This window comes from Benincasa hispida, chromosome 1 (genome assembly GCF_009727055.1).
Source record: "Benincasa hispida cultivar B227 chromosome 1, ASM972705v1, whole genome shotgun sequence".
In the NCBI taxonomy this organism is placed as follows: domain Eukaryota; kingdom Viridiplantae; phylum Streptophyta; class Magnoliopsida; order Cucurbitales; family Cucurbitaceae; genus Benincasa; species Benincasa hispida.
Genome location: NC_052349.1, coordinates 33,272,810 through 33,296,866, shown reverse-complemented (window position 1 = coordinate 33,296,866; position 24,057 = coordinate 33,272,810). Strand labels below are relative to the sequence as shown.

Genomic DNA, 24,057 nt, shown 5'->3' with positions numbered 1-24,057 from the left:
AACTTATGAGACTTAAAATTTTAGAAATGTATTATCAAAGGTTCGATGTCTCACTTCTACTTCTACCTCTGCATCTATTGAACTAAAATAACAAACCCTAAAAATTTTAAAATAACAATATTTGGGAAGGTGGATAAGTCAAGTTCAAGACAATCTTGTACGATATGCATGGTTAATTTTTAATTTCTGGAGGATGAGAGCATAATCTTCCTCGTAAAGAAAAGGAAGAAAAAAAAAAAAAAAAATCTTTGAGGAAGATCAAGGATGACGATCAAATGCTTCCAGGAATCGTTCCGGTTGAATTGATAACAGCAATAACATCGATTTCTGAAGAAAAACCTTGCATCACTTTCCTAGAAGAAGGGAAGAAGAAGAAAAACTCATACCAGAGCTTTTTGATGTTCGATTTCTGGATAATAGGGCAAAAGGATGGATCCAGAACAAACGTTTATTCGAGTTCAAGAACGCTTTTCCCAGATGCTGACTCCCAAAGTCAGAGCCACTCTGGAGTATATGAATCTCTGTATAGCCATTACTTTGTTCTGTATTCTTGTGGTCATGCACGCGAACTACGTACAGCAGGTTCTTCTCAACAATACGATTTGATTTCTATGTATCTGTATTTTGGGAGCTTTCTTATTTTGCAATGCTTTTTAGTCGTGGGTTTTAGGGTTCATCAGTTGGTTAGGCTGGATTTATGATGGTCTTGGTTGTTTTCGAATTGAGTGACACTGCTCGTCTATATTTATTTATTTTTAATCTAGTTCTGCTTTACGGAAATGGGTTTTTTCTTCTTCATACTTTTCTTGAATCAGTTTGAGTCTTGCAAACTGTGGTGTAATGTGTTAGATCGTGGCAGTTCAATTATGGGTGTTCTCAGTTCTCTTTATAGAGTCTTCTTTATGGATTTTGGATGAGTCTTTTAGAATGAAGATATTGAAGTCGGAAGGTCATAATTTGGTTGTAGTACATGCTTTCAGAATGTTCGAATTTAAACAGTTTGGGTTTCAAGTTGAATGCTTTGGTTTCAAGGCTCTCTATTTTGAGTTCATAAAATGAGTCTTAAAAGATAATGAAATGTAGAGACTCTATTTTGAGTTGAACTCTTTAGTTTTTAGGACATGGGTTAGGCATGTGGTAGACATATAGCTTCTCCACCTCTTTGTTAATTATTTTTTGGGCCATTTCTTGTTATGTATGGACTATGGGATAGTTCTTTAGTCTTTTATGTTGTTTTAATTAAGCTTTGTTCTTCCTGCATTCAAAGCCTGGTTGTTCCAGTGAGCTCTCTGGAGTTGAGACAACAGAAGCCCAACTTATTCAAATTAAGGTAAGTCTTGTCTCCAAGCAGTCAAACTTTGAACCGATTGTTGCTTTTGGTGATTGATGGTTTTTGGGAGAGCAAGAATTTCATGGACCAATGTTGGCATGGCTTTTCTTCTAAGGCTTTTTTTTTGATAAGAATGAGAGATTATCAAAAACTCATATAATTCCATGAAAGATTTTTACTATGTGGATTTTTTATTTCTAAGAATACCATGTCCTTTTTTTTTTTTTTTTTTTTTAAAGAAAAAAACTGTGATACTTTTCTGATTTCTGCCAATGCAATTCCTTTTTTGTTTTTTTGTTTTTTTGTTTGTCCCATTGGCATCTTAGCAATTTGTCATTCCTTCTTTCTGTCTTACTCTCTTTGATTACGAGGTTATAGTTTCCTGTTTAGAAAATGTTTGCTGTTGAATCTAATTTCTTATTTTGTGCCTAAGAAATTTCTTCCGACTTTTTTCGAACTCTTGTTGGGTTTTTTTAACCATCTCCTTGATCAATAAATAAATGTAAAAAATATTTTAATCCTATCTTATGACAAGGTTTCGAGAAGCAAACATATAGATTAGTCCTAATAATTGTCTTCCAATCATGGTATATTTTTATGTTTGTTCCTTTTATCTCTCTCCTGACTGACAAGAAGAGGCAGATATTCTTAGAGACTGGACATTGGAATTAGATGAAAATTTTATTTCTCAGTAGTAAAATCCTGATTTGCTTTTCAGTATGATTATCAATACTGGAAACGCTCAAGTGCTCTACTTTCTTTAGTTTATGTTCTTGGATTTATACTCTTGATTATTTTGTTTTTGGTTTATAAATTTCTATTAATCTACATCTTAAATTACTTTTCTTGCCTTTTATCTTCCGTGCATACTTACATCTACTTTAGTGTATAAATCTAAACTTGTGTAATTTTCCATAGATAACAACTGCAGGCCTGTGGTCGCAAAATGATTCTGAACTTAATATTGAAGGTGTCCCTCGTGGGGAAAATGTGAGAGAAAGTTTGGAAGTGGCAAATGATGGAGATGAATTGACATTTTTGGCTGCCAAATTTTGGTTAAATTGGTTTGGTTCAGGTGCTAGAAGGGGTAAGTTTGCACCAAAGCTCTGGAAATCAGATACAGAGATTCTAGAACATCAAGCAGAGAATACTGGTGTGGATCAATGCTCAAAAGCAGCAGTTGATGATACAGTCATCAAACTTGAAAAAGAAGAGATCCACGTTAGTTTTCTGATATCAGTCAAGGAGACTTTTAAGGCAGCGATTGTTCACTTTGGTAGAAGGTGGAACCGGCGGTTTTTATTTATTTGTAAACATACAAAGCAGATCCTGACCAGCTTGTGGAAGCTATCTGTGAGTAAATTATTGATGGCATTACTTTAATTGTAAGGTTCAAGCATGCTCCTTTATTGGTCAATTTTAGTTTCAATATTTTATTGAGTTACTATTCTTCTACTACTGCAATGTAAAGTAAAGAAGCTCACAGAAGGTCCTTCCTTTTCGTATTAGATTATTATTATTATTATTATTATTTCAAATAAAATAACGGGGTTTCTTTTCCTGTTCTCCTCTGCTGTCCTGTTTTTTGCTCTAGAATTCTGAAGCCATTTAATTGATAAACTGGGAAAGGGGGATGATTTCTTGGAGGTGGTACTTGGGATACTCCATTTCCCCACATTATCTTAATTCTTATGGAATACTTAAATAGATTGGGTCCAACACAAAAATTAGAAATTTCTTTTATTTATTAATTTATTATTTTTTTTTTATAAGAAACCATTTCATTGATTGAATGAGATGTCCAAAGGTACAAGAGGAACCCTATCAATGGGGATACAAAAACAACTCAATTAGAGGGTGTACAAAAGGTGTTTCCAATTTGAAATAAGGAAAGAAAAATTATGACTATGTATGGCCGGTATATCTTTGCACAAAAAAAAAAAAAAGCATTATGAATGATAGTGTCAATTATGTCCTTTGTCGTCTTGTTTTTTTCCTGGAAGATTCTATCATTCCTTTCATCCCATTCAACAAAACAGCACCAAATAATGCCAAACCACATACGTTTTTTTGTCAGCTTTGAAAGGTGTCCAACAAATTAATAACTCTGTGTATCATTAGGGCAAGCAACAGTCCAGTTGAAAGCAGTAAAAGATTCTGTCCAAATCCCTATAGATGTGGGACAATCAAAGAAGAAATGTTGGATAGTTTCATTGTTGGAATGGAAAAGGCTGAACCAAGAGGGAGATAGGTTGATTGGATGGAAGAAAATTGAATCCTCAGAAATCTTTTTGCCTTTATGAACCCAGGACCCATAAAAAAATACTGTAACTTCTCTCCAGCTGGATAAACCCTGCAAGTTGCCTTGGCAGCAGTTATCCATAAGGCCTTAGCGCTTCTTTTGAAAGAATTTTTTATGAGATTGCACCAAGTCTTGGATCTCATGTGACCTGTTGGAGAAGTGACAATGATAGAAAATATGCTGTTGGTATTTTGGCAGTAGTGTATCCCAGAATAAAGCAGTGGGGGAGATAGCCACGATTGGATTCTATTGCATGAATTGGTTTTATCAAGCTAGGTATCAAATCAAGAATTTAACCTCCACTAGGGTCATATAGATCTTATAATATGAAGGGAAAAACCTTAGGAAGGGTGAAGGAATGGGGAAAAAGAAATTTGAACATAGATTTGGAAAAAGGTGGTCCATTGTTGAGGCATGCACCTTCCTCATGCATTTATTTACATTCTGGTTAGAATGTTTGTTTTTTGATTTTTTTTTTTTTTATTCCCGCCATGGCCTTGCTGAACCTCTCTCATTAAGCTGTCTCTTAAATACCAAGTTCCATCCCAAGGATTCATTGCTACAAACCTCTCGAGTGCTTTTATTGTGGAAAAGAAACCTCATAAACTGTCCTCCGAAAACTTTATTCTCCTCCTCTTACAACTTTAAGTCAACGAGCTGAAAAAATTAGCCTTTTCATGTGGCAATAAATCTTCAAGAACTTGTCTCACATGTCACAACCTTGGAGACCTCTTTATATTGATTGCCTCTTAAATCACCACTTGCCAATTCGAGTATAGTTCAGTTAATAAGGCACCAAATTACCATCTTAAAGGTCGATGGTTTGATTCCCTACTCCCCACCCCCGCAATTGTTTACTCAATAAAAGAAAAAAAAAGTTTAGTACTCAATCCAAAAGTTTAAGCAAATAGGTAACGAAGTACTTAATCTTATATCAGAATTGTACCACTTCCTTTCCCTTGTGGGTTTAGAAATTTGCACAAAACCCAAAAAGTGGGTTTTTCTTTTAATATACATATAATTAAGAAACAAGCCACAACTCTAATTAGAAGAGACATCAAATGTACTAGAACAGCCCAAGGTAATGGACAAGGGGACAAGGTGTCCCTTCTCTTTGAGGTTACATAAAGGCCCTCCAATCTAAGTTGATGGTATGAGTGATTGCAAAAAAAGCTTGTGTTGGGCACTCCAATTAGAGGCTGGGAACTGTACAAGGTTACAAAAGTATTTAGAAAGAGTTAAACTTATCTGGAAGATCCTAACATTTTTTTCTTTCCATACAAGCCACAAGGTTGTCTTAGAAGCCATAGTCCATAGCACTTTGGCTTTTTCTATAAACCACCACCACTTGAGGGCACCTCCAAAAGCCGATCTTTGATAGGGTTCAAACTCAAAGCTTTTTAGAAATTTAGATTAGGAAATAGATGATCTATTTTGTTGAAGTATGACTATAATCCAACCCTCATTGAGTTTTAGCCTTAAGAAGGTCAAGAACAAAATGCTTGGACCTCTCACCATAAGCAAGTAAATAAACCCTTAGATGATAGTTTGGAGAACTAGTGTGTGGTTGGTTCACTGGGCTCATGTCTTTTGATGCTTGGTGCTTTTTATCAAAAAAATGAAAAAAAAGTGTTGATGCTTGGTTGCTTAAGGAGGAAGGAGTGAGGTTGTTTAATTTGGAAAGTAGTTAAGTCTGAGTTATTTAATCGTGGGACTACAGTTAGCTTAAAACTCTTTTGGTAAAACAAGGAGTGAGAGTTAACAACACTTCCACCAATTCATACTCCTTGGGCCAAAACATGCCCTAAGTGATTAGGATCTAGCCCTCAAAGTATTAGTCTTCAAATTTGTGGCTTTATATATGTTGATGCTTCGGTTTATGGTGAATAATATGATGTAAGCCTTATTCCTTAATCCTTAGACTGTGACCTTGGAGCTTTTAATACTCCTGGATAGTAGCTGTTATTCATTTTAAACTTTAGTTACTGCTTGCAATCTTATCCTCCTAATTGTATGGTTCCCTTGCTGTTAATGAGATGTTTCTTATAAACAGAACTACTTTCAAACACGTGTCGCTGTTTGCCTGATTGCTAGTGCAGAATGTTGCAGGGATAAATTTGAGTCTTGATGTCTCCAAGTGGTCGCACATTCTTCATCTGGACAGGCTCCAGTCAGCTGCAGGTTAATAAGGCTACTTTCTTTGTCTGTATGTTTTCTGTGATGATGCAATGACTTGAAATGCTTTCTTTTAATGTTGACACAGACCATTCATAGAAAACTAGCCTTGTATTTTGACATAATTGGTTTTGTGGCCATGATCATGTTATTTGATTTTTGCATGGACAGAATTATTTATACCCTCTGAAGGTTTTAGTTCTAAACATAAGTAACATAGACATACATATATGATATATATATATATATANAATTTCATTCCTATAAAATGCATAGATAAGGCTTGAATACCAGAAATTTGTCCAAATTTTAGTCAAGTAGATCATTGAAATGCTTTTAAATTGGCTAGAATCAAGAAAATAGAGTAGCTATAAAAATGTTAATATCTAGTTACCAAGAATAAATATTGAAGCAAACAAGATCTTATACCTCCCATGTTCCATAATCCACAAGGTGAAAAATCCTATCGGAGTTATATGATTGTTGGAATATTTGGGAACCTTTGGTTCCATGAGACCGAAGCTTTATTTGGGATTTCTTTGGCTGCCAAAATAATTCCTAGTACTAAAAATTTTGGTGTGATGTAGTATGAAATAAACTAGTATTTGGTACATTTGAACTTTTAACACAAATAGTTTTGAAGATAAATCCAATACTTCTGATAGTTTTGTAATTAATTACAGCTTACTTCATTGTTATGGTGCCTTTGGTGTGCGTTTGGGGTTGACTTTGAGAGGGTTAAAAGTAATTTCTAAAGAATCTTAACTGTTTTTTGTGTTAGTAAAACATATTGGAGTTAAATCTATTTAAATCACTTTTTGAAACACACGTTCATTTTTAGGCCGTTTTCAAATTAATTCCCTCCCAGCTTTTATATTATCATAAAATCATATTTCACTTTTTAATAAATTTTCAATTTTCAAATTTATCCTTCGATATTAAAAATTATTTTATATATCTAGTATCTTTCTCACCAAGGATGAAAACTCACGAAATTTTGCCAAAATCGAGGTACCGTAAGAGAAATCAAGGGGCAACATATTCTTTACTGTAAATCGTCGAAAAAGTCAATGATATATTGGAAATATCGGTGATATTACCAAATATTTTGATGATATCGCCAATATTTTGGCGATATTTTGGGTTTTTTCCCCTTATCCTGTAGCGAATATAGAATATATAACAAAGTCTTCTCGTAATGTCAAAACGTTTTGATTGCCTCCTTGGTGGATGGTCATGCCAACATGCTTGAGCGCGCGCCGTTTCGATTCCAACGGGAGTAAATTTTAGTTTTTTTCAGAATGGTTTCATTACCGTCCCTATTTTCTCTCCTCTTATTTTTCTCTTTTTTATTCTCTCAACAATTTTTCTTTTTCAATTTCTAACTTTTCTTCTTGTTATTCTTATATAATAATAGTTTTTTTTTTCTCAACATCATTCACAACCATCATCTCTCCCCTTGTCTATTTTTTTTAAAAATTCTCACTATATACTTTTTCCATTTTTGTATATTGTATAATTTATATTTTGTTGTTACTTTTTTTCTGTCTCTAGTCCATAATCTCCGTCCTCACTTTACCTCTTGTATGTTTTCTTGCCTTTATTTTTTTCATCTTTTTGTATTAAAATTTGATTTTACCTTTTGTAATATATTAAAGATACACACTTTTTGAATCTTGTAACTTCTAATTATTTTTTTGATGGAACATGGTTGGATCCAAGGTATCCTCCTATCGAATCATTGATAGCATTAGGGTTGATGTTGATGCTCATGGATGACATATTTTCAATTATAAGAAATTTGAACATATTATGACTTGGAGCAATACGGTCATTATCAATTATATTATGATAATGTTGAGCTAGTACCTCCTAGGTCAACTTTCTACTATTGAATCTTGTATATGACATTCTATTTGTATGACCTAGACTTTATTAATGAAATATTCAGTTTAGGATCATTTTTCGGTCTTCACTATTACCTATTATTCCATTAACAATCATCTTTGGCTTCTAATTATTGATTTATTTGCTTAAAGGCATAGTTTATTACTTAAATAAGTTTGTTTTAGAATTTCACTAAAAAATTCACAATATTTTAATAAATTTTCGTGATATCCATGATCTTTCCTAGAATATCCGTTGATCTATCCATTAATTTGAGTTACCGATATTTACATCAATGACAATATTTTCGTCCATGTTTCTTAAATAACCAAAATCTATCTCTTAATTTTTCATAAGTTGAATGCAACCAATTCTTTCAAATCACACCATACTTATTTTTCTTTTAAAATAAAATTTCTTATTCTTAACCATTAATCTAGATCAACAAAATATACCATTTAAAACAATTATCTAAAAAGTTATAAATTATAAAAAAATACATATGTTAATAGTAGGTTTATTATAGTTATTATATCTAAAAGAAAATAGTTTAGTATTTATACTAAACACTATAATCAACTTGTTGAGGTCTAAAGTTGAAATTTACCAAACACTAATTTGCTTCAATTTGCAACAGATTTTTCTAAAAACACAACTGGACAACATTTATTTTAAAAGCTACAATAATCCCAAACGAAGCCTAATGAAGCCTTTAATGCACGGATGAAATTGGAATTTAAAAGCTTGTTAGCAAATACTCTAGATTTTTGCTACGTAGTGATGGAGTTATTGTAGATATTGCTGATGGCCTGTTTTGGTGTCTTGGCTTTATGTTTTTCTTTTCAGTGCAATGGCTTGTGAGAAGAAGTAAAAGTTTTGAACCAACGTACTTGTATACTAGGGAAAAGGTAATTTATTTATATTTTCCATCTATTATTGTTATTATAACTTTTGCTAGAATGCTTCTGTTTTCTGATATGAAAGTTTATTATTTTCGTTTATTTGAATTAATCCTGGTTTCTAGTACTTTTCACTAAATGCTTTTCAAGTTGCTTTTATTCCTTATTGGCAATAAGGTGGTTCATATGGTGCAGGGATATTTTTTATTACCAGAAGGAGCTAAGTCTAGGCATAATATACAGACAGTGAATATAAGTATACCAGCTCAACATTCATGCTTTGGAAACAGGTATATCTATTGATATGGTGAATCTACTTTTTGAATGTTGAATGTTATGTTTGTTGACGCCTGTAGAAAATTTCAGTTCGTATTCTCATGGAACAAGTTAAGATTTTTACCTCATTTGTATAGTAAGATTTTGCATTTGTTCTTTGTACTTTTCATGATTATGATAATGGACCTTTGTTAGCTTTTTCCTCCGTCTCTATAACCCTTCTTTCTAGATAACCACGTATATAAATTTTGTCCTCTTCTGATCAGAGGGGAAACAAGGTGAGGAGGACAAAGGGGCATAGGTCGCTATCAACTTACTCATTTGAACATGTTTTGATGTATTTCATGAAAACAGAAGGCTGTTTCTTGTCTTTTCTTGTTAGTTTTTTGTTGATTCTTTAGGTTTTATTTTAATTTTCAGAACATTTGTTTGAAATCTTGTTTCTTGCAAATCTTGGGTGTAATCTTGGTTCTTGAATTTAAGTTACCGTTGGTAACTTTTAATCTAGACTGTAAAAGGAGTTTATTATTTAAACTAAACTCCCCCCTCACATTTAATACAACTTTGAAGCATTTTCTCACATAAAGGTTTCCTCCTCACCTTGGTGCATCATGTTTTCTTTTTCAAAAATTAAAACAGAATTGTTTTCTCAATTATATCCCAAATGTGGTTTAGATTAGTTAATTTTTCGCTGGTGTAAAAGAGACGGCTACTAGATTTGACGATGATTTGGAATCCTCCCACTCTAGAAACTAAGAAGATACCATAAAAGAAAATCCCAACTGTTATAAAAAAGAAAATAGTGAAAAATTGATGAGCTGAAGAGCTTATCTTGAGGCTCAGAAACAAGGTAAAAAAAATTCTCAAGGCTCCCTTGAGGCACCAACAAGAATTCGTGGTTCTTTTCAAGCCATAATCGTGAACATATAGCCTTGATGGAAGGACCTTAGATCTCAACAATTAGTTGTCGTGGCTTTGTTAACATGCGCAGTCGAGGAACAACATCTTGGGCACTGGAAGGAGGGATACTGTTAGGCCTCCAATTGTAAATACTAGAAGGGGTAAAAAGGGGAATGACTGTGGGCCTAGCCTTTAATGGGCCAGAGTTTGCTTGATACATTTTTGTGTAAGAATGCGCGGTGGCAGGTTGCTTTATTAGTACATGCCTGGTATTTTTTGTGGGATTACTATTGTGTATTTTGACTAGAACAGTAGTTCTAGAGGGGAGCGATTACTGATGCTCTTGAATACACGGGCTTTTCCTCAAGTTCTTTTGAATCAATATAATCACTAGTAAGACCAAGTGTTCTAACAAATACCAATGAATGTTAAGAAGTTTTTGAAGCAAACTAACAAGTTGTTAGCTTTTTGCATCTCGGTATTTATGTTGAGCAGATAAATTTGAGTTTCTTTTTAGAATTCTATCTGACTCAGTCTTTCATTTATAGGTTCATATATTTTTTACATCTCTTACCACACGTTGGAATTACTTCATGTAATCATCTCCATGGCATCATTTGCCTCTCTGTATTTTCATGAAATCAATGAAATTCAGTGTGATCGTTTCTCATCCCCCCCCAAAAAAAAGAACAGTCATCTATTTTGCTCGTATTTTTGTTTGTCATAGCTGCATTTTTTGTTCTTTTTTGAACTAATTGAAAATCTTATCCGGCTTGCTGTGAATTTTTTAAATAAGAATTGTGCAGAGAAATAATTATTTCAAATTGTCACAATCATGTTAATAATGATCATAATGATTATAATGATTATTCTTGGCAGATGGCAGCAACTTCTCATAAACAGATTTGTTGGGTATGATACTATCTTGATGAACAGCTTACTGACCTTTCCAGGTCAAGGTAATAACTATTTATCTCTATGTAGTTACGTTGTTATGGTGGAAAGTGTTATGTGTGCATTGCATGTGTTTTACTTTTATTTGAAATTACTTGGTTTCCTTCCTCTTCTGCATTTTCAATTGCCATTTTGTAAACTTATCAAAATTACCATCAGTAATTGATTTAGTGCAAAGAGTAATCTTTGACCTACATAATCTTTGTTTAAACTCCTCTCTCTCTCTCTCTCCCCCTAATTATTATTATTTAAAGAAACCGAACTTTCATTGAGATAGATGAAAGGATGTACAAGGGAAATTTTTGTTTAATCTTGAGGGTTTTCTTAGGACTGATTATGTTTTATTTATGAGTTATTATGATTTGCCTGTAACCCTAAACTAGTGACCAACCTTAGTATTGCTCAATGATCAAGGTATTGATATTCTGCCTTTAGATCAAAATTCAAATCCCCACCCAACATTTGTAGTTCTGCTGAAGAACAAGAAAAGGAAAAAGAAAAAAAGTTAATGAGGCCATTATTTTAGTTTATGTTCATAAGACAAATCTTCATGGAATTGCTTGAAACTCTGTCACCACTAAACTTTTCTCCTCTTTAGATGTCTCTGTACCTTTGTTCGATATGATCATATGAAGAATCTTTAATGTATTGTTTACTTAAGAGGATGTATACCATCATTTGCATCTCCAGCTAAGTTTAGATTTCTTGCAGGCTATCTTTACAATTACCAAACGAAGGAGTTTTACAATCTTAGCTATGCATTTGAGCCGCCTGAGGGCCCTGCCAGATTTGGAGGTTCGTTGATTTATCCTTTTTTTTACTGCATTGATATGATCCTTTCATATGATGATTTAATAACTGATGAAGGTTTATGTTTATTCTCTATCATTCTCCATGTATTTGTTTTTTTACGATATATTAAGTAGAGTTAAGTCCAGAAGGGCATTTTTTAAAGATTTTTTTACCATTCAACCATCAAGGGCTCAATTCCATTCTCAACGTAATTAGTTTAAATGTTTACAGGTCGGATCTGTTACTAGGAAGTTTTTCCAGCCTTTTTAATACGTGGGCATTAATTTTAGTTATTTTCATTTGGTCATTTCCTAAGCAGTCTGTGTGTAGATATATAGATTTTAGATTATGAAAGCTGCCTTTTCCTCTCTGTTTTGTTTTTGGGGCTTGTTTTTTGTACGCCCATTTTGTCCAAGTATTTGTTCTCACATCTTGTTTCCATTCAGACTACTTCGTGACCAAGTGTGGTGTGCTCATGATGTCACTCTTCGTTTTCTTCACTACCACTATGTCGGTGTCATTTACATTAAGGGAAACACAGACTCGCATGTTGAAGTTTACAGGTTCCTTTCTTTCATTTGCATTATGAAATTAGGGTTTTCTGAAAAGTTTTGTTTCCTTGTACTGCTTATAGCTTCGTGTGTGGCATGCTTTACTGGATGGCTACATTTTATTTAGGGAGAGAGCCTCTTTCTCCTGTCTACTGCCTGCTATTGACTCAATATGTTTATGTTGCACCAAAGGGCTAAAGGGGTCATGGGTTCAATCCATGGTGGCTAACTATTTAGGATTTAATATCCTATGGATTTTCTCAACACCCAAATGTTGTAGGGTCAGGCGGGTTGTCCCATGAAATTAGTCGAGGTGGGTGTAAGTTGGTTCAGACACTCACGGATATATAAAAAAAAAAAAAAAGAAAAGAAAAGTAGACTGGCAGTGACCGTAGGGTACTAGACATACATAATACATTAAGGACTCAGTAGACTTTCTCATCTCATGGTGCCACGTGCGTAGTCACTGATTATATATAATTACAATAAAAAATAGAGTTTAAATGTTGCAACTCTATCGAACATCCAACATAGGGATTTTGTAGATGGGGTCATCATTCATCAGAAATGGTGGCGTTAGATAAAATTTGTGGTAAAAGACTTGGGTTATATCAAAATTTTCTTTGACTGCCTGTAGTAAAATGGTTGATCGAGTGGAGTTCTGCATCCAACGGACCACATCATAAATATTTCTTTTAGACAGCAACTTTCTTATGTCTGGCTTCTGAGATATCTGGTCTGCCTGCACTGTTGATGAATATTTCCATCCATTCTTACATATAGAGTAGGAACTAGGAAGGCCGCATTAATTATCTTGAAATATAATGGGTTTAGTCTTGTTTTTAATTTCTGCAGTGCAGCTTCAACACCATGCTCGACATCAACTCCCAACGTTTCAGTTGATCTTTGTGCATGTAATCGAGTCACTTGTCTTTGTTCCAGTAAGCACTCCAGATTGTTGCTTTACTGTTGATATGTACGCCTGCTTATGTTTCTAGTTTTGTTTTACTATTTGGTGGTCCATATAGAGGATTTTCATGCTAATAATCTATTGTTACATTTGCAGATTATGATCGGTATACTATTTTTCCTGTTTGAGTTTTATGACGATCAGCTCTTGGCTTTCATGGTCTTGATTCTGGTGTGGTTAAGTGAATTGTTTACACTGATTAGGTCTCCCCCTCTCTCTTTCTTTCTCTCTCTCTCACACACAGTGTATATCTCCTGTGGAAGGACAGCTAATTTTTTGATAGAATCAACTGCTTTCATTGAGAAAAAAAAAATGAAAGAATGGGAGGGTATGCAAAAACAAGCCCATAAAAACTCCACTAGAGAGATTTTCCACCTAAATAAGAATAATAATGAATATTATTTGCCCTCTCCAAGGAAAAAACACACCTTTGTGTCTCCTGTGGAATTTGACACAATTGGAGAAACCTATAGTGGTTTTGTATGGAGTAAATTAAAGAATATTATTTAGGCCAGATTTTGTGGGTAGTCCACTAGAAATTTCGTTAAAATTTAATAATTAGATTAGATGTCATTTAGATATAGAGTTAAAATAAATATTTAGGTGAGAGCTCCTCTATTTGATTTGGCTATCTGGCTGTGGTGGGCAAGGTTGGAAGGCTAATCTCACCGTGGATTTTGCTCTTACAGTTTTAGGAGTACTTGGTCCAAATTAAAATAAGATGGCATTTTCCTTTTTGAGTTCCTTGGTTAATAAAGTTTGACCAAGTATAACACGGCGGGGTAATTCATTCATCCACCGTGACAAATGTTTGTAGTGGTAAGGGTGTGTATAACCAAAATTTTTAATTCTTATGTCAAGTTTTGATAACTTAATATAAAAGTTTGCTTCTTGTGGTTTATTCAATAATTAAATCTACTAGTTCTGCATTAGAGCTTACAGTCAAATCATGGTTGCATTAGCCGTGCACAATACATAAATGACTTGTGTCTAGCTCTTACAAATTCTAATATCATTGTTTGCATTTCCTGCAGTGTGCGGACCCCAATATCAATGAAGTTTTTCCCCCGCTTTTTTCTGCTCTATTTTTTGGTTTTTCATATTTATTTCTTCTCGTATGCTTATGGTATGCCACTTATCTATTAAACCATTGTGGGCTTGTATTATAGCTTATAGTTAACCAGATCCTAAATTCTATCTTCACAAAATTTTCAGGTTTTTCCTATTTGGCTCTTTCTACAACTGCAGCCTTTATGCAGCATTTGATTCTATATTTTTGGAACCGCTTTGAGGTGAACTATTTTCCATCTTCTTTAATTAAGTACGTTTACATAATTTTCAGAAAATGGTATTAGAATCAGTGTCTTTATAAGAATTATAAGATTTCAATCCTGGTCCGAATCTTGGACCTGGGGGTTTACAACTAATTCTCAAAGTCAGTTTGGTCTGTTATCTTATTTCTCTTACACACATTTTTATGTCAGTTGAGGTTGGTTAAGACTAGGGGGATATTTGAAATGACTCAAAAAAAGTTATTCCAAAAGGCCTTAAGTTGCTAGTATATATCAAGCAGGAGATAGCCGTTGGTTTGGGGAATTGGATCTGTTGTTTACTGGTTTTCTGGACATGACTTGAGAGAGCGTTATTAAGAGTTAATCCATTTACGTTCTCCAAGTGAAGTCGGATCAAATTTAAATATTTACACAGGCATGCACTTGGCTTCCTTGTATGATGTCTTGTCATTCTCTCACATATTGTTGCATATTCACTACTCATTTAAAAATATAATCGACCAGTTGCTTATGCGACTCCAATACAGGTACCGGCTTTGCAGAGGTTCATGCAGAATAGACGATCTCAGATACATCAACATCCAGACTTCCACATTACCTCTTCTACTATTCTTGCCTCCACATTGCATATCACAAGGTTAAACACCAGGAATCCCAGTGGACAAAATACAGATCTGAACACTGGACATGATTTGAGACCTACATCTGAAACCGTACCCACTGGACCCGGAGGTGTGACTGGAGAAGTTCCCCATCCTCTAGAGCAAACTGAAAACAATAGTCTCGATAGAGCCGGGGACAGTATTCAAATTCCAGGACAGCATGAACTTGGGCAACCGAGGAATGCGAACTCGTTTAGTTCTCTGCTGTTTTGGATCTTAGGAGGGGCCACATCTGAAGGTATTAACTCGTTACGATCAATTTTCCGAGATTCAAGGAACAATGGTCAAGTTTATACAGGATCACCTACTGAGGAAAACAATGGGAATCAGAATGTTCAATAGTCTTGGATTTTCATGATTGATAACTGATCCTTAGGTGTTTGATATTCCTCAAATAGTGTATGTAAGTTGAATATTGATTTGGGGATGGAGCGGCGACGGGGAAGCAATGGAGAAGAAAAGAAGAAAGGTAGGTAGAATGATATTGATCTAATTGTTTGTGTTACAACGCTGTCCTTTAGTTTTATTTTTGTTTATAGCAATGAAAAAAATCTACTTGAAGCCATTATGATGGGAGGGGATCCTGTTTCTTCTGTGTATAGAAAGAAGAAAAATGTTTACTGGTACTTCCACATGTTGAAAAAATGGTATAAAAGATGAAGGAAACACTTTCTAGCAAGGTTTATATTTTGTCAAATGAATGCTTGTCTTTGGTTATTATTGTTATAAACTTATATCTTTGGTGAAAACTTTATGTTTTTTCCCCTTTTCATTTACTGTTTACATGATTTATATTCTGTCCATTAAGTTTTAAGATTATAAGATTTTTTCTCACTAAAAGATATTATTTAGTTTTGAAATGAACAAGGGTTTGTTTTAAAAATCATTTGATTTTCGGGGGATTAGTGATTTTTGTAATATATATTTTACAAATGTTGTCAAAACTTAAGCTTTGGAAAAAGTGTATTATTTGTAATAAGCTTTTTTGTTTTTGGAAATTGATTAATAATTCAAATATTTCGTTAGAATGATAATTATTTTAAGAACTTGTAAAAAAAAATAAGGACTATTTTGAAAATTCATGAACCAGAAGATTATCAAAGTTTGAACTTTCTTAGATGTGTGATTGGAATGAGGTGATAAAATTTATGTTTACTATTTTCCAAGAAATGCAATAATGTCAGGTGTTTATTAAACTTTGAAAGTCATATTCATTGAACTAATTTGTACTTCATCTAAAATCTTTATAGAGAATTGTCTATTGGGATATTCAGATCTTGTTGGGTTACAATTCGTTTTTTATTTTTTATTTTGAAAATTATGTTTATTTTTTCTTAATTTTTTACAATGATTTACATCTTTTTAAGTGTAATGGTTGAAATCTTAGTCAAATTTCAAAAACAAAAATAAGCTATTAAAAATTACTTTTTCTAGTTTTCAAAAATTGGTTTGCTTTTTTAAATCATTGATAAAATGTAGATAACAAAGGAAAAAATTTGAAGATCAAATAGTGTCTATAAGCAAAAACCAAATGAATACCAAACGAAACTTTAATTATTAGATTAGATGGTATTTTCAGTTATTAATTTTGGAGAACCTTTTGCTGGTTTCAAAACCCAAATCCAAAGACATCTTAGATTATTTAACTCAATTGATATTAAGTATGTATTATAAATTTCAGAGATTCAATCCTTCCATCCCATGTATTGTTAAAAGAAAATGACATTTAAGTAGATATTACCAAGAAGTTGCACGTATTTACCTATGAGGACGCCTTTTTTGGAGACTTTCTTTTTTTCCTCCTCCTCAAGAGGAATAAAAAAATCTGACTTTTAGGGGGTGAGTAGTGTTTTGACCCTTTAAACTATGTTCACGCATACAAGTGGAATTAATCTATTTTAAGTAGGCATGCATAATACTTTCTAAACATGTGACTGATTATATATATATATATAGCAACAGAGACAACAAACAAGTGGACATCACTAGACAACAATAAAATTTTAGAACACTAAGGTCCTATTGTTTTTTTTGTTTTTATTTTTGAAAATTAAACCTACGAACATTATTTCTATATTCAAATTTTTTTCTTTATTATTTATCTTTCACCAATGATTTAAAAAACCAAGTCAAGTTTTGATAACTAAAAAAAAGTGCTTTCGAAAGGTTATTTTTATTTTGAGTTTGGCTAAGAATTCAACCATTATATTTAAGAAAGATATAAATCATTGTAAAAAATGTGGCCGATATAGGTTTAATTTTAAAAAACAAAAATAAAAAATCAAATGATTATCAAACGAGACCTAAAATATTAGGAAACAAAACTGTCCTTTTTTTTTTTCATAAGAAAAACAATAAAATAAAGGAAACAACCATTTTTACACGATGTTGATAAATGTGATTGAATTCTAGACTAACAAATGTTGCAATTCTACCTCTTGTCCAATTAGTTGTATCTTGTATCCACTAGTTGTAACAATAAGCAAAAAATCTTTCTAAACAGTTCAATGAAAATGGAAATTTTGCAAGTTTTATCGATTTGGATAAATCTTTCCAATCTTAATTTCTTTTAAAACAAAAGTTCAACTTTGATGTTGAGGTACGATTTATTTCATATCATTAAATAAAAAAATAGAAAAAAGAACTCGTTCAACCCAATTGAGAGTTTGTTTTTCTTTGAATGATTCTTCGAACAAAAGTATCATAAGGTGAAAATTGTAACCTTATACATGTTTAAGGTGAACTTTGCAATGCCTCTCAACGTTTAAGTATAAAGATTGTAGAAAAAAACTTGGAGGTTAATAATTGTTTGAAGAAAAGAAGAAAACAAATGTTTTTCTTCTCAAACAATTATGTTATGGATGTTTGGTATGAATCCTACCCTCCCATTGAAAGGCTAAGGTCAAGAAGATTTCGCAATAGAGTTTGTTAAATACTATCTAGAAGTAGTATGTGTTACTGTAGTGCTAAAAGTTTCTCGTGTAAATTTAAGTCTAACACTTTTTTATGAGTTCTTTTTGGGCTAAAATGGCCACCAAATTTATTGTTGGAAACACACCTCCTAAATACCTGATCAGAGCAAAACTTCCAGACATATGGGTTCTCCAAAATATAATATTTAGATTTGCTCTTTAGTTTATCCCTTCTTCTCTTACTCAAATCTAAAGGCAAGTTACCTGTGACAATACAATCAACAAGGTTCATATACCAATGAGTCATAGAAATACAATCAACTTAGAGTAGCGTCTGACCGGGAAAGTCTCCATCGGAGGGTAGACAATCTTCTTCTCTCACCAACCGACTCAGGTAATTAGTCATCGCATTTTCAGAGCCTTTACGATCCTTAATCTTCACATCAAACTCCTAAAGCAAGAGAACCCATCGTAGTAGGTGAGGCTTGGTCTCCTTTGTTAGTAGGTATCACAACGCTACATGATCAAAGTAAACAATTACTTTAGAGCCAATAATGTAAGATCTGAATTTTTCTAAACCAAAATCAACAGATAGGAGTTCTTTTTCCGTATTCGGATCATTACATTGGGCAGAATTCATGGTTCTTGAAGCATAATAAATCACATTATGCTTCTTTTCGATCTTCTGTCCCAAGGCTGCACCAACATCATAGTTACTTACATTGCATATAATCTCGAACGAGAGATCCCATCACGGAGGCTGAATGATGGGTGCACTGGTCAAGGTCTTCTTCAACAGGTCAAAGGCCTGTTTGCAATCCTAGTGAAGTCAAAGTTCATATCATTTTGCAGCAAGTTAGTCATGGGTAGAGCGACTTTGCTGAAGTCCCTGACTTATAAAGAGAAAATCAAACCGTTCCATGACAGGATACTCACCCCAAAATAGTTTGAAGTTGGCCAGAAATTTTTGCCGTCTGATTCTCATCTCAAGCTTATGCTAGGTAAGCTTCGCTTTCGTTGGCTTGGTCATTTCGGAGTTACTAAATTTTATCCTTATGGTGCAGTGGAGGTGACCAACAATGAGACAGGAAAGATGTTCAAAGTAGATGGTGTTGGATTGTATGTCTTAAAACTCACAATTTGTAAAGTTAAACATTTTCTATTATCAATAAAAATGTTATTCAATATTTATTCAATAAAGTTGTTATTGAATTTGTAAATTGCACTTTTAAAGACTAAATTCAATAAACTAAGATTCGTGGCTATTATATGAATACTTGAACTATGTGGAGACATAAAAATGAATCAAGTTTGAATGAATAGCTAAAAACGGTCTATAGTATACGAATAAAGTTGGGTGTCTTATTCTGGTAACACTATCGGATGCGGCCACTCTGTAGTTGTTACAATTTGTTGTAAGGTGCTACAAACGAAGTAATCCTGATTTGTTCATGTATTAATATGAGAAGTGGGGGCATCCTATGCGATGAGTTTGCATAAGATCGGACCAAAAAATAAGTCAATCTTACTTTATAATGATATTTACTGTTTAGGGTTCACTATTTCGCTTAAATGACCTAGGTAACTCGATCTTAATCCTGAGCTGATTATGAACTCCTGTTTATTCAGGATTATTCTTAGATTTGCATAGGTGAGGGTTGGCTCAATAACGCCGGCTTAATAAGTCTCCCATTTCAGGGGTAAGACTGGGTAGATAGCTGGGGACATAGGGTGTAAGGAATTCATGTCTACCCAATTTAGGGATAAAAGGAAGGTTGTTAATTTAAGTGTTGAATCTAGGTCTTGACAAGGAGCCCCACCCTCTCATCGGCTGGAGAGGGATTTGGTTTAGTGATTGGATCACAAACTAATTGTTCATTTAGAGGATAAGTGGAACTTAAGGAGCAAGATGTAACTTTGGGGGTAAAACAACATTTGACCCTGCCGTTATTACGAATAACTTGTAAATGATCGATTTACTGATTATGGTTAAATTAGGTAGACACAAATATATCTACAGTGAGAAGAGTGCAACTATCGAGCTATAGTGGTGTAACTTGGTAGTTAACGAATATTGATTCATTCGGTTTAAAATGTTTTAGTCAATTAATCTCAAATTGTTGGAGTTCATGATTTGTAGGTCCATAAGATCCATCTACTAACTTTTAAAATATGAACACCTTGAATCAGTAAATTGAGTGAATTTGAAATGATTTCAATTTGAAGCATTCAAATTGAACTTAGGGTTTCAATTTGAAATGTTTAAATTATAAATTAGGGTTTGAATTTGAATTGTTCAATTTCAAATTAAGATTTGTATATTATATTCGATATAATTAACATTTAATTTATCAAAATTAAACGAAATTGGAGAGTTTATAATATTTAAATATTGATTTAAATATTAATTACATGAATAGGATTCACGTATAAATTAGTTGTTTGATTAATTTAATATTTAATATTAAATTATTATTTAATTAATTAAAAATCAAATTAATTTCCAATTTTTTATTCAATTTGAGAAATTGAATTTTTATTTTTAAAATTAATTATTTTTTGGATTAAATAAAATCAAAATGGAAATTGGAAGATAGGATTGAGTTAGTTTATTTTTCCACAATTTTGGATTATGAGTTGTCACCTTCTCAATCCAAACATCTAGGCCATTAATTTATTGCAATTGAAGTGTCAATTGCAGTCCCCATTAGGGATAAAACTCTCTAGTTGACTTGAATTTGGGGGCTGGTTTTTCTGAAAATTGTTTTCAGCAGAAAACTTTTTCCCTCTCTTCAAACCCACTCCAATTCTTATCAAATTCACTTCAATCTTGAGTTCTACCACTCAAATTCAAGCCTGAGAATATTAGAGAAGATCTCTTGGTGGTTCATTGAATATTTGGAGCTGAGATTTCGTGAGGAGCAATTTTGATTGGAGGAATTCATCAAAGGTATGTGTTTTATGAAACCCTCTTATGATAAATATGTTTTGCATGCTTTTAAAACTCAAATTAAATGTAACTAGAAAGTTTATCGATTCTGAGTGCTTCCGTTGCGTGATTATACATTTTATCAAATGGGCATCAGTTGAAAGTTTTCCACAAGGGTGATTCCATCTAGTACTTTGAAAACACTTATAGGATGGAGCAATCCGTTTATGAGTGATTGTACCGACCATCGTTGAGCAATCGATGTTAAACATTTGTGCTTATTGGAGGTAATCAAGCGTCAAACATTTACTTACTTTCATAGTTTTAGTTTAGTTTTGTTTGTTTTTATTTTACTTGAGCTTGATCCTTTCTATCACTCTATATTCCTATGATTTTGAGGCCTAGAGTCGAACATGAGGGAGAATCAACAAGGAAATCAGACCACGCCGCAACCTATGAACTCTGAAAATTTTAGGGGAGTTCTCTGTTACCTTTTATTTTTATTCCCATGCTTTATCATTTTTGCACACTGAGGACACACAATTTCTAAAAGTTAGAGTTGGTTGGATGTTGTCTGTGATCTTACAAGAGTCCTTGAGCATCTGAGCTCGAACTATATGTATCTGAAATGCATGTTTTCTTAATTGCTTGTTTGTTTTATTAGGACAGTTGATGAGACACTTTCCTTGTGATTGCTTTTGCATGAGATAATATTTAAACAAAATAATCATGATTTTTATCCTTACTAAAAAAAAATCTTAACTCTCATACATGTTTAAGTCCTTTGTTCATCTACATTAGGTATTTTATGCTTAAAGTTGTATTATTTGACCTATATTTTTGTTACATCAAAAGACCTTGGTGATAGATGTTAAGTTATCAGAACACTCAATTTAGTGATACATGTATAGGGCTTTAACTAACCAACCTCCTTATTTATCTAGCTGGAAAACAATGATGAGAAAAAAAAATGAAAGAGAAGAAATAAGTATTTAGGAGAGGATTACTCCTCTTTCTTGAGGATGCAAGTAGCAAGAGACGACTATGACATTCGTAGTTTTCACTATATGAAAGTGCCCTTGAGGAATGAGTAAGCTATGTGCCTTTAAAAGACTTGCTTCCCGTAATTGGATGATTATTTATGTAACCCTTGTAAGCAAGCCAAAACGAAAATGGTATGTCCAAATGAGGTCTCTTCTCCCAAGAAATAAATAAGTATATAAAAAAGAAGAGGATAATGGAAGGATTGAAATAGGTTAAGTTTAGTCATGTCACTGCCACTTTGAGTCTAGAAACCCATCACGCAAGAAGAATGTGTGCGCATATTTAATTTTACACTTTTAAGTGCAATTTTCTACATCGGCAAAATTAATTTTGAATATTCATGTTAAAAGTCATTTTAAAAATGAAAAAAATAATTTTAACTATTTTAAAATTGTTGCTAAACACGCCTGTTCGCCTTGTGATTTTGATTCTAAATGTGCTTAAAATGATGGAGGAGAATTGTGATGAATGAATATGTTGGATGGAGATGGATGAAAGAATGGTTTCTCTATAGGTAAGAGAATCAGGGGATGCATTGGTAGTGGATGCGTACACACCTTGTGAATACATACAAGTTTTCTTAAGTCAAACTCAACTATAAATCTAACGTAAGTTTTCTGGTAAGTCCAGGGTCAAACGTATGGTCTCTAGAATGCTTCAAATGCAGACCTTGTTTTTGGATCTAATAAAAAATTTTCCTAATTAACTTGAGAAATGTTGGTTATTTACACGGAACTAATGACACGCATGCAAGAAGAAATAGGAGTCCAGAAGGAGAAAGGGATTTATGGATGAATAGTTCTAAGTGTAAGTAGTATGCATTGATTTCTTGTTTAGTTTAGCAAATATATATGAATGCAATGAAGATGAGATGAAGATGATAAATATGCTTGTTTACAATCTAAATATATGTTCTATGCATTGGAAATTCTATTCTATAGTTCATGCTAAGTTCAGCATCTCTCGATGTGAAAGCCACATGTAATCCTATCTCTAGGGTGCATACGTTGGTCATAAAGAACACAGGCAAAAGACGTAAGCAACTCTATCTCTAGAATTATGTCGCGCTCTGACTTAATGCGTTCAATAGTTAAATTTCTCTCTCGAGTGACTTAACTTATTAGTTACTTTAATCAACTGATCAGAGATACTTAAGCAACAAATTTCATACTCTCATTAAGCCAGACAATTTCACAAACACATACAATTTCAAAGGTAAATAGATGAAGATGTGATAAATGGTCAAATTTGAGATTGAATTAAAGATAACTAGTGTTTATATATAAAATCTAAGTTTAATGAAATGAAATAGTGAATAGAAATGAATGTGAAAAGTAAAAGTCAAGCCAGAGAGTCTAATCTCTTGTCCTTTTTGGCTTGTTTTTTATGCTTGCTACAATCAATGTGGTAGAGAAGTTGAAGAAGATATCTTTATCAAGCTTCTCTCCAACAATACCTCTTGATCAACGGTTAAATGGTATCTTCACCCCTATTACTTGCTTGCAAACGATAGATGCTATCTACTGGTGCTAAAAAGAAAAGTTTCTAACTGAATGGCTCTAAATTGTCTAACTTTGATTCTGAAGGTGGCTTTTCTATATATAGGCAAACCTCAACAACTTGGTGATTGGACTTGCATTAAATTCCATACCTTGGAGCAGTCGCCTGCCACTTCTCAAATATTCAGACGTCGCCAGTCAGATGCATATGCCTGCAAGTGGCGATTTGACAGAAAATGCACGAGTCAATGTGCCCTTCATGCGTCAAATATTCTCGGATGCATACCCCTTGCATTGGCCTTGGTTGCAACACTTAGTAAATTTCTTTGATTTCTGTATTGAGATGCAATAGTGAAGCAATTTTTTACGTAAAAAAGATACTTTTGTACGAGTTTACTATATGAATGAAATGTCATGTTTCATGATGAGTGCATTTATATCACTAAAGATCCTAACTATTCCAACTTTGAGAGAATAATAACTTGTATTTCTACAAGTTATCACACCCCCAAATTTTGAACAATTCTCGTCCTTGAGTATTCCTAAAATAATTTCTTAACATACTCTTATGATCTAAATGCCTTAGCTCCACCTCTCCATAATATGTTTCATTCAATGAGGTTCTATTCTTATATTTCCAACACCTAACTAAACATGTAAGTTATCAAACATTAATAATATCA

At 33.2% G+C, this 24,057-nt stretch overlaps 1 protein-coding gene and 1 long non-coding RNA gene across 3 annotated transcripts; both read left to right on the top strand.

Moving 5' to 3' along the window:
* The first annotated feature begins 96 nt into the window (after positions 1-96).
* Positions 97-15,720, top strand: LOC120074647 (membralin-like protein At1g60995). 2 transcript variants are annotated; one of them, XM_039027847.1, is made up of 14 exons: positions 97-582; positions 1,268-1,330; positions 2,249-2,683; positions 5,732-5,813; positions 8,541-8,602; positions 8,789-8,883; positions 10,649-10,728; positions 11,435-11,518; positions 11,962-12,078; positions 12,927-13,007; positions 13,133-13,142; positions 14,071-14,162; positions 14,252-14,328; positions 14,856-15,720. In XM_039027847.1, the coding sequence occupies exons 1-14, from the start codon at positions 430-432 to the stop codon at positions 15,330-15,332; spliced, it is 1,908 nt and encodes a 635-aa protein (XP_038883775.1). In that variant the 5' UTR covers positions 97-429; the 3' UTR covers positions 15,333-15,720. The 2 variants fall into 2 exon arrangements, with proteins under 2 accessions (XP_038883775.1, XP_038883767.1); XM_039027839.1 differs by having other exon boundaries at positions 101-582; positions 12,922-13,007; positions 13,133-13,239.
* Positions 15,721-20,624: 4,904 nt separating this feature from the next.
* LOC120090379 lies at positions 20,625-23,776 on the top strand. The gene is made up of 3 exons (XR_005485531.1): positions 20,625-20,852; positions 20,989-21,118; positions 21,231-23,776. It is a non-coding gene; the product is annotated as an uncharacterized LOC120090379 (long non-coding RNA).
* Positions 23,777-24,057: the final 281 nt, after the last annotated feature.

Bases quoted from the DNA above. Each gene is read 5' to 3' on its own strand.
- LOC120074647 (XM_039027839.1), top strand. From the start codon at position 430: ATGGATCCAGAACAAACGTTTATTCGAGTTCAAGAACGCTTTTCCCAG. The intron at 1,331-2,248 runs GTAAGTCTTGTC...AATTTTCCATAG, and splicing joins CCCAACTTATTCAAATTAAG to ATAACAACTGCAGGCCTGTG. The intron at 14,163-14,251 runs GTATGCCACTTA...CAAAATTTTCAG, and splicing joins TTTCTTCTCGTATGCTTATG to GTTTTTCCTATTTGGCTCTT.